The sequence below is a fragment of the Camelina sativa genome, chromosome 9 (assembly GCF_030686135.1).
Source record: "Camelina sativa cultivar CO46 ecotype springtype chromosome 9, ASM3068613v1".
NCBI lineage: Eukaryota > Viridiplantae > Streptophyta > Magnoliopsida > Brassicales > Brassicaceae > Camelina > Camelina sativa.
In genome coordinates, this window is record NC_141888.1 from 29,406,530 (window position 1) to 29,419,356 (window position 12,827).

The following is a 12,827-nucleotide window of genomic DNA, read 5'->3' on the forward strand; positions in this document are numbered from 1 at the left end:
CTGGGAAGGCATAATCTCAAAGAGGCTTTGCTAATCTATTAAATTGTTGTCTCTTATATAATTCACTCTATCAACGACAATGAAACGATGGTATGTTTTTCTGTTTCGTTGCAAATATGGTTTCTTTAACTGCAAGCTAGCTATAAACCCTAATTCTTTATCTTTGTCTTCTTTTTGGTTTTGTTGGTGAAAGTTTGAGAAATCGAGTTGTTATGGGTAAAGACAGGATCAATGAGTTGCCTGAAGGGTTGCTTCTAAAAATACTGTCTTTACTTCCAACAAAAACTGTTATAACCACGAGTGTTTTGTCTAAACGATGGAGGTCCCTTTGGAAGTTGGTACCGAAACTCAAGTTCAACTCTAAGAATCTGAGAACTGCAGAGAATGTTGGCAGGTCATTGCTTTTACATAAAGCTCCAGTTCTAGAGAGTTTGCATCTCACAGTCACAGATTTATGTGATGATATAGATGTTGGACTATGGGCTGGGATTGCATTTGCACGCAATGTGCGTGAGTTCGTACTCCAAGTCTCGATTTCCTTATCCATTTCAATCCAGTTTCCGAGTTGCTTGTTTTTCTGTGATACACTTGAGACCTTGAAACTCAAGAATCCTCCGATTCATATAGATCTTCCTTCTCCGGTTTCTATGAAGTCTCTTAGAACTCTTCACCTTGACTCTGTGACGTACAAAGACGATGAATCTGTTTTTAACCTTTTATCCGGCTGCCCAAATCTTGAAGATTTGCTCATTCATCGAGGTTACCCTAATTGTGTTAAGAACTTTGTTATTGTGGTGCCATCTTTGAAGAGACTATCAATTAATGATTGCACTCGTGTACGGAAGGGGGGTTATGTGATAAACGCTCCTTCTTTGAAATACTTGCAAATTGAAAGGTTAAGTGGTTATGAGCGTTGTCTGATTGAGGATGCGCCAGAGCTAGTTGAGGCAAATATTAGGAACATTTCTACGATAGTCAATAAGAAGATTTTGGGATCTCTCAAGTCAGCCAAGCGTCTTTCATTGGACTTATCACCTTCGGGGGTAACAACTATAACTATGCTTGCCATTTAACTTTGTTGTTTATGAAGCTTTAATAATATGATGTTTAATTATGCATAGATTGACTCTCCCGCCGGAGTTATTTTTCATCAGCTGGTGTATTAGTACACGTAAAGTGCAGTGGTGGAATCTACTTAGTATCATGCTCCAGAGCTCTCCTAAACTACAAGTCCTCAAGCTCATTGATGTAAGTTATTTTCATTATTAGTACTTGCGGCTAGATATATTTGAATGTCTAAGTAATATACATTGCATTCCCCTTTGCCGCATGTTTGTCTCATTAGAAAAATCAAGATGTTGGTAAAGTTGGTGTGGCTATCAGAAAATGGAAGAAGCCAAAGCGTGTTCCTATATGTTTATCGTCATACCTTGAGACATTTGTGTGGACAAGATATGATTGGAGAAGTAAAGAAGAGAAAGAGGTGGCTACATACATTCTAAAGAACGCACGATGGTTGAAGAAGGCAACTTTCTCCACAAGACCCATTGAACCCGAAGAGAAGCTTGAAATGCTCAACGAGATGAATGGTGTGGTCAAGGCTTCAGATTCATGCCACCTTGTGTTTGAATAATCTTATATGTCTTTTAACTCTTTTAAGTAATGAAACATGAGAAGAGTCTCTAATGGGTTTATGCGGTGTAAGAATTACTTATACTTCTATTCTTGTTATTATTGTTTGGCATTAATTGATATCAAAATTTTGTGATTTATATTTCTGGTGGTGTTTTCAGCAGAAAAACAATGTCACTATAATTTTTATATACTACTTGCGGAAATTGGAAAATAATAATATACGACCGAATATATTTATTGAACAAATTGGAAAAAGCACCCAAAAATAAAATAAAAAAATATATACTGTGAATATTTGTTTTCTTTTTTAGGTTAGACAGAAACCGTAGGATGGAATTAATCATTTAGCAACCCCTAAAACATCATAGTTTAATAATATCTTTCAAATTGGTATGCATTGGGCAAATTGTTGTCAACCCTCGAATCGCCGATCTGATAACGAATCAGTCACAAAGTGTAAGCCAGATTCGAGCGGTAATTGAGTCTCTTGAGCATTACTACACTGCGTTTGGGTTTGGACAGTTTGGAGAGTCTTAGACACTGGGAAGATTCTGCCATACTACAAAATTGTCGTCTCTTCTCTATCAACGGCAATCGAAAGCTGGTATATTTCTCTGTTTCGACATAAACCCTTATATATTGTTTCTTTAACTGCAAGCTAGCTCAAAACCCTAATTCTAAATTTTTTTTGTCTTCTTTTGGTTTTTGTTTGTGAAAGTTTGAGAATTCGAGTTGTTATGGGTAAAGACAGGATCAGTGAGTTACCTGAGGAGTTGCTTCTACAGATATTGTCTTTACTTCCACCAAAAACTGTTATAACCACTAGTGTTTTGTCTAAACGATGGCGGTCTCTTTGGAAGTTGGTACCAAAACTAGAGTTTGATTCTGACAATTATCAGGAGGATATAGCGAAACTTTTAGAGAATGTTGGCAAGTTTTTGCTTTCACACAAAGCTCCGGTTTTGGAGAGTTTGCGTCTCAGAGTTACTGATAAGACTGAAGAAACTAGATGTGTTATAAATGTTGGAGTATGGGTTGGAATTGCGGTTGTACGCCATGTGCGTAAGTTGGTGCTCGATCTTTTTTTATTTAAAAGTTCATTCAGATTTCCAACTAGTGTACTTTTCTCTGATACACTTGAGACCTTGCAACTCAAGTATTCGGTTCTTGTTGATGTTCCTTCTCGAGTTTGTATGAAGTCTCTCAGAACTTTGCACCTTTATCATGTGAGCTACAAAGACGGTGAATCAATCCGTAACCTTATATCTGGCTGTCCTAATCTTGAAGATTTGCTCATACAAGGAGGTACTTGTAAGGTTGTGCTGACTTTGCTTATTGAAGCGCCATCTTTAAAGAGACTATGGATTCACGGTCAAATTGGGGGACGAAAGACTATGATAAACGCTCCTTGTTTGGAGTACTTGGAAATGAAAGGGTTTAGTCATGGTGAGAGTTGTCTGATTGAGAATGCGCCAGTGTTAGTCAAGGCAACTATTAGTAACGTTTCTTATATCGTTAATGAGAATATTTTGGGATCTCTTAAGTCAGCCAAACGTCTTTCCTTGGACTTATCACCTTTAGAGGTAACAAACAACTATGCTTGCAATTTAACTTTGTGTTTGTTTCTGTAGCTTTCATAATATAACATGATCATCTTTATGCATAATAGATTAAGTGTCCTACTGGAGCTATCTTTTATCAGCTGGTATATCTAGAGATGTATACACGTGAAGCAGAGTGGTGGAATCTGCTTACGATCATGCTCGATAGCTCTCCTAAACTACAAGTCCTCAAACTCATTGATGTAAGATATATATCATTACGATCTGATGGTTGTCTTTCTCTCTTTTGGGGTTTTAAATATGAAGGTCTGATATTAATACACATTTTGCCTTGTGTTTGTCTCACCAGCATGATAAGGATGCTAGCAAAGATGATGTGGTTATTAGCGGGAAATGGAATGAGCCAAAGTACGTTCCTGAATGTTTGTCTTCTTGCCTCGAGACATTTGTGTGGATAAGATACGGTTGGGAAAGAGAAGAAGAGAAAGAAGTGGCTACATACATTCTAAAGAACGCAAGACTCTTAAAGAAGGCAACCTTTTTCACTACTATACCCATTGAATCGAAAGAGCTCAACAAGATTGAAGAAAGACGCAAGTTGCTCCTCAACGAGTTGAGCAGAGTGAAGAAAGCTTCAAATTCTTGTCAACTTGTATTTGACGATGAATCAATATAATCATATAAATTTATTTTACAAGTCTCTACTAATTAATTACTAGTAATATCTTTTTAGTTAAGAAAATTAAATAAAAAGTCAACTGAAATATAAATAAAATAAAATAAATATAAAATCAGATAAATCAGCAAATATATATATATATGGATATATATGGATCTTATTCTCTTGTATCAGCATACCTAAGTTCGTATCTATGAACCTTCTCTTCCCCTGAACCTACCTCTCAAAGCTTGTCTCTTTCTCTAACAAAGTCTTTTAGCTAAAGGCTCATCATCGATTCAATGCCACAAGTCGTTTCTTCAGTATGCGCCGGTGGCTCGGACCGGAAAATCTCATGCGAGACTCTCGCCGACGACAACAACAACGAAGACTCAACTCATGACCCGAAGATCCGACCCGTATCAATCGATTTCCCACCGGAATCTTACTCTTTGTCAAAAGAAGAACAGCTCGAGTGGCTTAACGACAACGCCTTCTTCGAACGCAAAGAATCACAAAAACGGAACTCACCTACTCCGAATCAGAATCCGAACCCTAATTCGAACTCGCAACGAGTCTCGCTCAAATCAAAGGCGTCGATCATCAGATTACCGAAACCACAGAAGACTTGTTTCAACGAAGCGAAGAAGCGGAGGAACTGCAGAATCGCCAGGACTCTGATGATCCCGAAACGGATCGGGTCGAGGTTGAAATCGGATCCTTCGTTATCGGAGCCTTCCTCCCCTAAGGTTTCTTGCATCGGAAGGGTGAGATCTAAACGCGACCGTAGCCGACGGATTCAGAGACAAAAATCCGGTTCATTTAAAGATAAACCGGTTCGGGTTAAGAAACCCGGGTTTTTCACTAGCTTCAGAGCTATCTTCAGAACCGGTGGCGGTTGCAAAGACGTATCTACCGCTGCGAGGGAAGCTCACGCGCCGCGTAAAGATGCCGTCGTACCCACTCCGGCGAGGGTTTCAGCTAGGAGATCGACGGATATCAGAGGAAGGCTTCCGCCGGAAGAAAGTTCACCGACGAGGAACAGTACCGGTTCGAGGAGATCATTAGACTGTGGCGGTGATGAACCGGTGTTACCTGGTTTAGGTGGGATGACACGGTTTACTTCGGGGAGAAGACCGGATTTGTTGGTTGACGTGGCGTGACGTGCGGCGTTTACGGTGGGGGATTGGCGGGGCCCAGCTTTGGAAAAACAAAACAAAGGATCGTGATTGGGTTTGGTTGGCCACGTGGGGTCCAGGAGCGTGTGTGTATATTTTTTGCAAAGTCGTTGGCGGTGATGACGTGGCGAGTGGTTTTAACTTTTTAACGGAGTTAGGAACACGGCACATATATTGTGAGAGCTTAAAACGCGGACGCTTTTTTTTTTTTTTTGCGTTAAAAAAAGATTGCGTTTCAACTACTTTTCACCGTTTTGTTATTATCTTATTGGTGTTTTTTTTTCTTAAGTACTATTTTGATTTTGCAATTTAGTTTTTTGTTATTACTTACATAGGTTTTGTATATGTGCCTTTTGTTAGAGTGGAATAATTACAATGATACTTTGTGAACAGTCTCTTTAAGGAAGATTTTACTTCTCTTTTAAATTTATTTTTGTTCCTTTAATGTCACTTTCGTATTTTTTGATACCGTTGATTTTTGTTGTCGCAGTTTAAGTTTTAATTAAGGCAATTGAAATAGTGTTAGAATCTTGAAAACAATTTAAGAATGATAGAACATTGAAAGTGAATAGTGGGAACCATGAACACTTTAATTTCTTTTGACTTGTTCAGGTCGTGGCGAACTTAATATGATCCGTAGCTAGTGTCATTTATATATACTAGTATATGAGTAGTTCTTTCATTTTCAAGAAAAGACAGGTCATTATTCTTAGCCATCTTTGGTTTTTTTATAACATTATTAACGAATAGGAACAATTTGGAAAAGTCAGTCCTTCGAATTTGGCATTTCATTATTGGCCATCCATGATGTGGCCTTCGTAAAAAGGAACATAAGAATTCAGACTTGTAAGTTTTTGTTCATTTTCTGAAGAACCTTGTCGTGTGTTAATAATCATTAATATGAATATGTAGATTTTTCAGATTAGAACTTTAGCAAATGTTTTCAGCTATAGTACTTTGATTTAAAACATAGTACGTACATGTTCTGAAGATTATACTAGTATTGTGTTTCTAGCTAAAGATTATAAATAGATATAGTACGACAAACATCATGGGGCACTAATCGCTGAACAAAAGTGTCATAACTAAACAACTAATAGTACATGTATAGGAAGACTAAATCAGTATTGTGAGTATGAATTAGGTAAGAATAATTCTCTTCTAAAGGGCTTTTTGACCTAGCAATAAGGTTTAGGGTGAATACGTAGTCTTTGCTGCAAAAAGAGAGAAAGAGGTCCATGAGTTTTGCTGCAAAAAAAAAAAAAAAAAAGTTTTGATATTATATAGTATACTTTTAGTATTTTATTTAGTTACGAGAATTATTGTTTGTTTGGAGTTGGCAGGAAAGACAATGACAATTAAGTTGTCACACACTAGTTCTCTTTTTTCTTTCCTTGCCACAATTATTTCTAACCAACACAGAAACAAACAAACCCCCATGTTTAGATTTTTCTTGTTCTCTCCTTCAATCATCCAAGTTCCAACAATTTATATAGTACTACTTTTTTTTTTTTCTAACATAAACTAATACTTGTAAATTTCTTCCATATATATATACCTTTATTAAATCTATTTACGTCTATTCCAGATATTTTTTGAAAATTTAGAGACGCATTAGATGTTGCTGTAGAATTGATAGCCACAAATATGACCTAGTTAATGCCCAATTTAGCTTGGAGTCAATTAATCATTTATGCCTTGTAGATTTTAAGTCCAAAATTGATCTATCTATGATTCTTTTCAAATTCAGTTGATGTTATACAATCAATAATGATATATAATAGCAAAAACCAACCACTAAGACAAATTTTCCAACAAATTTTCCAACTTATCGCTTACGTTCATGTTTAACACTTGTTCTTGCGTCTTGCCTTTGGGTTAGTGCAGGGCCGGCTCAACTTTTTTTGGGACCTGGTGCCAAATTTTTATTTTTTTCTCCAAAACTAAGGTTATAGTTGCAATGTTTCAAACTTTATGACCCTAATACAAAATATCTAAAATATAAGGCCTAAAACCTTAAAGAAAAAAATTAAAAATTCAGGAGACATGGTGCAAAGCACCTCCTGCACTGGGTCAGCGCCGGCACTGGGTTAGTGGGATATTAATGTAGCCGTTGTTATCGATAATATTCAAACGTGGATCCAAATTAATTATTCCGACATAGTATTATTAGTTTGATTCACGTTGTTTCAACGTAAGCACATATCTCATATCACAACATTATAAATTTGGAAATCGAAAAAGTAGCAAACAAGAACACAAGTACCACATATGATTACTATTTAAAATATTGCTAATTTTACGAATCTAGTTAGGGTTCTAAACAAACCGATAGATAATGTAAAACTAATTTAATTGGGTTTCTTCTTCTTATTGCCGGTTTCTTTTGCGTCGACAAGCTCGTGGAACATCTCCACTCTCCGGCCGTTGAGGGGTTGACAAGGTCTCGAATTGTTCTTGAAAGAAGTATCCAATGGAGATTTGAGTAGTTCTACTTGCTCCTTTGACATTGACCTCACCTGCATTTATTAGTTTATTAAACACACGGCAATATTCATAAATCACGATATCACATTAGTTTGGACCGTTTCCATACAAAAATGTCAAATAAACATGAAACATTGAAACTAGTAGCTAGCTGGGTGTTACTATCTATCAATCGTATATTGACTTCTCTCTGTTGTTTCATTCAAACGTGAATAACAAGTTTGACATAATGGGGTTTTTAGCTTAAAAGCAGGGGTTGTGGAGCCCAAAAGACACTCACATTGGTTGAATAGTCTATTAAATTTGGGTTGAAGTTTGAAACTTTAAATATTGTTACGTACACTATGGTCTCAAGTTCTTGATATATTAATAAGCCTAAATAAAAGTGAAGTTCTAATAATTAAAAAGTAGTAGAGGATTCTCATATGTTTTTTATCCTCCATAACAACAGAGTAACCATGCATTTAGAATTCTAGCATCATCACAAATTTCTATATCCTACTTCCTAAAATTTTAAAATCAGTACAAAAGTAATTTTAGTTTATAAATTTACTGAAACACCAGATCATTCACACCAAAATTCATATATGTAGTAAAATTAAGTGTTTAAAAAACCAGTAACTTTTTTTTTTCTTACTAAACTAGTAAGATCTTCTACTGAATTATTAAAATTTTAAATAGAATGGTGAAAACTTGTGAAATCGACTCAACCACTGAACTACCAAAACTTTAGCAACACACAAAATAAAATAAAAAATGCTTTAAAACCTCCCCTAACAGTAAAAAATATTTACCTTGCCAAGGATGGTCCAAATAACGTTCTCGGAGCAAGGGGGAGTAGTGAGTGAACCAACGTATCTGTAGAACTTTCGTGTCTTACGTTCGATATGTCTTGTGTCTATTTTTCCTACTTCCACTTGAGCTGTTTGGTTCCCTTTGCTTCTCTCTTCCTTTAGCTTCACCAATCTACCCTTCATCTAATCATATTTTCATATTGAAAAAAAACAATAGCTAGTCAAATTAAGTCAATATAGTCACATTAATGAACTGTTGTGTATATATTAGCCCTCATAAAAGTACCTGAGAGAGGAAAGGCTCTTCAGCGCCGATTTTGAAGAGACTTGCCACCACAGCAAAGCTTCCATCTTTTGCTTGGTGTACCATGTGCAGCTCAGCTGCATATCTAAGTCATTTTTGTTTTATTTTAGTTAATTATTATTATGAACACTTTTATATTTCTTAAAAGAAAAAAGGAATTTCAATTAAAATTATATATAACTCAAAACCACTTGCAAATGGGTTTTGTGACTCTATGACTATGGGCTTCACAAACCAGACACATGGAAATAGTATCCCTGAAATCACTTGCCAATGGGCTTTGTGACTATATGGAAATACGAATAGTTTTGGATTTTTTTCTCAAATATTGAGTAACAACAAATTGTCAAAAAAAAAATTTTTGATAAAAAATTGGCATTTATTCCAAACTCGATTATTTTTTCTTTTATTTTACCGTAATAAAGAGTTCAATGAAAAAAGAATAGGGACTTACTGGACTCCATGAAGATGATGTTCAGAAGGAGTGTGCCAATGCATTTGCACTAAGGTATAGTTCTTATTTTCTATGATCACATCTCCTGCTCCTTCCGCGAAGACCATCGCAACATTACAGACGTGGTCAACTAGCGTTGCGTTTGTGATGAAGTAATCTCGGTGTAGCGATTCCAATTTACGGTTATAAAATATTTGTCTCTTTTGGATATCAATCGGAGATTGCAATTTACCGACCGCGCATTTGGTGAAGTGAGGGTTTAGGTGTCCCCATTGATTTGGTCCGTTTTTGCCTCTATATCCAAAACCTACTCCTTGTGTCTCTGCACATTATAATTACCAAACCAATTTATTTAGTGTTAAACAAAAATCACATGTGCATCCTCTTATATATGTATATCAGTATATGTAATTACTTGAATGTATATAGTATATAATATATATGGATGCCGATGGAGATAAAAAAAAAACAAAGGGCAATAGCATTACGAGCATCTGAAGGGGCAATGCAGAGGAGGGCCATGGCGAAGTAGGAGATCGTAATCATCATCGTCTTGTTCTTCATCTTGTGTTTAATTCCAGTTTTGTTGAATAAATCTGCTAAAAAAAGGAGAAAAATATTTCAATTTTAAAAAATAGATTAATGTTTCCAAAACTGTAAACTAAGTAATGAGTTTGTTTTCTAAACCTGTGGAGATTTTATTGTGGTTTATAAGATTACTGCATGGCTGACAAGACTGGATTTATAGCACTCTCTTCTGACATTAGTTTTTTTTTCTCAAAAGAAAAAAAAACCAATAAAGAAGAAATATAAAAAGTTGAAAGAGATTACCTAAAATCATATGCTATCCAAGCGAATTTCTGTGGTTATATATGCTCTAAAAGAAAAAGCATAACTTAGGATTGGTGAATCACATTATACTAGGTAAACAAACCGCACATACATCGGATAATTCGATTCAAATAAAATTATTATGAGTAAAATTATTATTTGAGATATAAGAATCGTTTATATAAAATAAAATATGTAACTAATTTACTAATTTTTATTATTATTCAAATTTGTGACTATTTTGTCTAAAAATACATTTCACCTGTGAAATTTTTGAATGTAGAAAAGAATTTTAATCTGGTGAAAAATTTTGTATAAACTTTATTTTCATAAAATATGAATAATTATCAATTTTTTAAAAAATAATATGTTGCTTTTTAGAGAATAGTAATATAGTTTCAAATTAAATGGCTACAAATAGTTTTAATTTATGTAATAAATTTTGATTTAAATCTATAGTAGCATAGATGTAATTAGTATAGTTAATGAAGATTATTTGCTAAAATATGCTTAGAGCTATCTGGCGACGACACATCGTCATTTTTTTCAAGAATGTTTTTCTATTAATATATAGGGGATATGCATAAATTACTAATAAGTTTTATTTGGTCAACAGTAAAATAATTATATTAACTATGTTGTGTATTTTATAAGATACTATATTCGAAATATGTAGTCAACTTTTTGGGTTCAATGTTATCTTATATGTACATAAGTGGGTCAATTTGGTTACAAGTGTTGACCAAAACAAATGTAGTAAAACTATATCTTATATATTATATAGTAATGTAGAAAACATTCTGAAAACACTTCAACAGAACTTGCCATGTGTGACATGTGAGCTTGACATGTGTACAATTTGTTTCTATTAAATTCTCTTTTAGATTCAAATACATTATTATTCAATTTAACACATCATTATCTAATTTAATATATCTATAATAGTATTTTTGTAGAGTGTTTTGAAAACTATTAGACTTGAATGCCATTAATTGTTTAAATTCATATCCAAACAACTTTAGTTAACTTTCTCTATTATTCTTGTAACCAAACACAACTAAAGTATTTTAAATATCCGTATATATAATATTTTACAATTAATATAAATATTTAGAATATTTATTCTAGATTTTTTTTCTATCATCTTTGTTTGAATTTAATTTTTAATTAATGTGAATCATCATATGATACATAAAATAAAAATGTATTTCTTTATGCATATATTGTGATTTGAATTTTTTTAAATGGACATGTATTACTCAATTTATATAAGAAGTGTGAGTTCAACATACATATATAGTAAACTTGGAGAATCAAACTGATGATGATGAGATAATAATCGGATTAGCCGATTACGATGATGCAAGATTTTCAAAATCGGAGAATCAAACTGATGACTATACAGAGATTGATGTAAATCGATGATGATGATCAGAAAATTTTCATAACCAGACAAAGATTTGGTTCAAACGAACTCTATCATCATGATTTTAAAGAAAAATCGAATGAACATATGTATCAATTGTACCTTGTTCTTCATTGACGAAGCCGAACCAGCCTTGTTCACTTCGATGTTAGAAGAACGAGCTTCCTAAATTTTCATAAAGAGATGAAGATTTGGTCAACATACATCATCATTACTGATATATTTAAACTTAATAAAAAATTTAAGATTATGAATATTTAATAATATTAAATTTTTAAAATAATACAGACGAATTATATATATGACGAGACGATTTAAATCAATAATAATAAAAAAATATATAATTAATTTGATACTTTAATATGGGTTAACAACATCAATATAAAATAAATCGAATCAAATTGATTTAATAAAATTGTATTAAAAAAAAAATTTACGATATACCGCTGATTATATACTAATTCACTAAAATTAATAAAATAATATATTAATAAAATTAATATTAAAATATATATTAATAAATTTTAAAAAAACTTGTCATACGGTATACCACCAGTCATAATCTAGTATCTCATATGTTAATATGCTATATGTGTTCAAGGATGTTTGTCAAAATCTGTTTTGGAGGAAACAAAATAGCAAAAGTGCTAAACTATGGTAAAGAGGTGAGAGCCTAGAGAACACGCTAACGTCCATCAAAGAAGTAATATTAGATGTAGAAGGCATGTCAAATAATTGACTATAAACTTGAGTCATGAATTTTTGTTATATATAGTGGTGAATAGACATAATGAAATGCAAGAAAAAAGTGATTATAAACTACATATTTTTCTTTTTGTTAAATCTTTTGAAAGAAATGATACTTTCAAATGTTTTATTTCATGAATCTGATGCGAAGATAACCAACGAAAGTTTTTAAATGTTTTTCTTTTCTTTTGTAAAGCTTTAGACTAAATAATTTTCTGCTTCAAAATATTACATACAACATTGTCGATATCAAAACTTTAGCGAAACAAATAATTGTCTTATCCTTTCGGGGTGTGATACCTTTTCGTATAATCCACAGATGGTGCCTGCCCCAACAAAACCCACCTCCCATTTTTCTTTCTCCCCACTTCGTCTTATCGAGAGAATTTTTCACTGTTCCCATTTCATTATTATTAAGTTTATAACTATATATAAAATATTAGCACAAACAAATATAAATGAAAAAGGAAATTTCTCTGAAAATGTAAAAGAAAAAGTGAAACATGTGATGTGATGATCAGGTAGGGCATAACATAACGGTATCAAGACAAAAATGCCTTCGGAATATTCATTTGTCCATTACTCCGACCACAAAAACATCGCATTTGCACCAACTCCGATCTTTAAATCTCTTCTCGCAACAAAACAAAACGCATTATTCGGATCTATGGATGGATAGTTCCACTTGGTTTGCCCATAACGATCCTTTTTTTCTTCTTCTAAAACTTATTTGAATGATATGATTGGTTTG

General features: G+C 33.5%; 3 protein-coding genes and 1 pseudogene across 4 annotated transcripts; 3 read left to right on the forward strand and 1 right to left on the reverse strand.

Moving 5' to 3' along the window:
* The first annotated feature begins 79 nt into the window (after positions 1–79).
* On the forward strand, positions 80–1,633 carry LOC104715602 (F-box/FBD/LRR-repeat protein At3g52680-like; annotated as a pseudogene).
* Positions 1,634–1,669: 36 nt separating this feature from the next.
* On the forward strand, positions 1,670–4,631 carry LOC104715603 (F-box/FBD/LRR-repeat protein At3g52680-like). The gene is made up of 5 exons (XM_087465818.1): positions 1,670–1,689; positions 2,158–2,239; positions 2,298–3,218; positions 3,305–3,439; positions 3,547–4,631. Exons 1-5 carry the CDS (start codon positions 1,670–1,672, stop codon positions 3,871–3,873), a joined length of 1,485 nt encoding a protein of 494 aa, XP_087321944.1. The 3' UTR covers positions 3,874–4,631.
* On the forward strand, positions 3,827–5,423 carry LOC104711820 (uncharacterized). Its single transcript, XM_010428588.3, has one exon. The coding sequence runs from the start codon at positions 4,158–4,160 to the stop codon at positions 5,016–5,018; it is 861 nt and encodes a 286-aa protein (XP_010426890.1). The 5' UTR covers positions 3,827–4,157; the 3' UTR covers positions 5,019–5,423.
* A 1,760-nt stretch (positions 5,424–7,183) lies between these two features.
* Positions 7,184–10,051, reverse strand: LOC104711821 (alpha carbonic anhydrase 1, chloroplastic). 2 transcript variants are annotated; one of them, XM_010428590.3, is made up of 6 exons: positions 9,760–10,051; positions 9,561–9,668; positions 9,073–9,394; positions 8,601–8,703; positions 8,315–8,497; positions 7,184–7,552 (listed from the first exon to the last, which is right to left on the reverse strand). In XM_010428590.3, the coding sequence occupies exons 2-6, from the start codon at positions 9,634–9,636 to the stop codon at positions 7,385–7,387; spliced, it is 852 nt and encodes a 283-aa protein (XP_010426892.2). In that variant the 5' UTR covers positions 9,637–9,668; positions 9,760–10,051; the 3' UTR covers positions 7,184–7,384. The 2 variants fall into 2 exon arrangements, with proteins under 2 accessions (XP_010426892.2, XP_010426891.2); XM_010428589.3 differs by having other exon boundaries at positions 9,561–9,671; positions 9,760–9,926.
* Between the last annotated feature and the right edge of the window lie 2,776 nt (positions 10,052–12,827).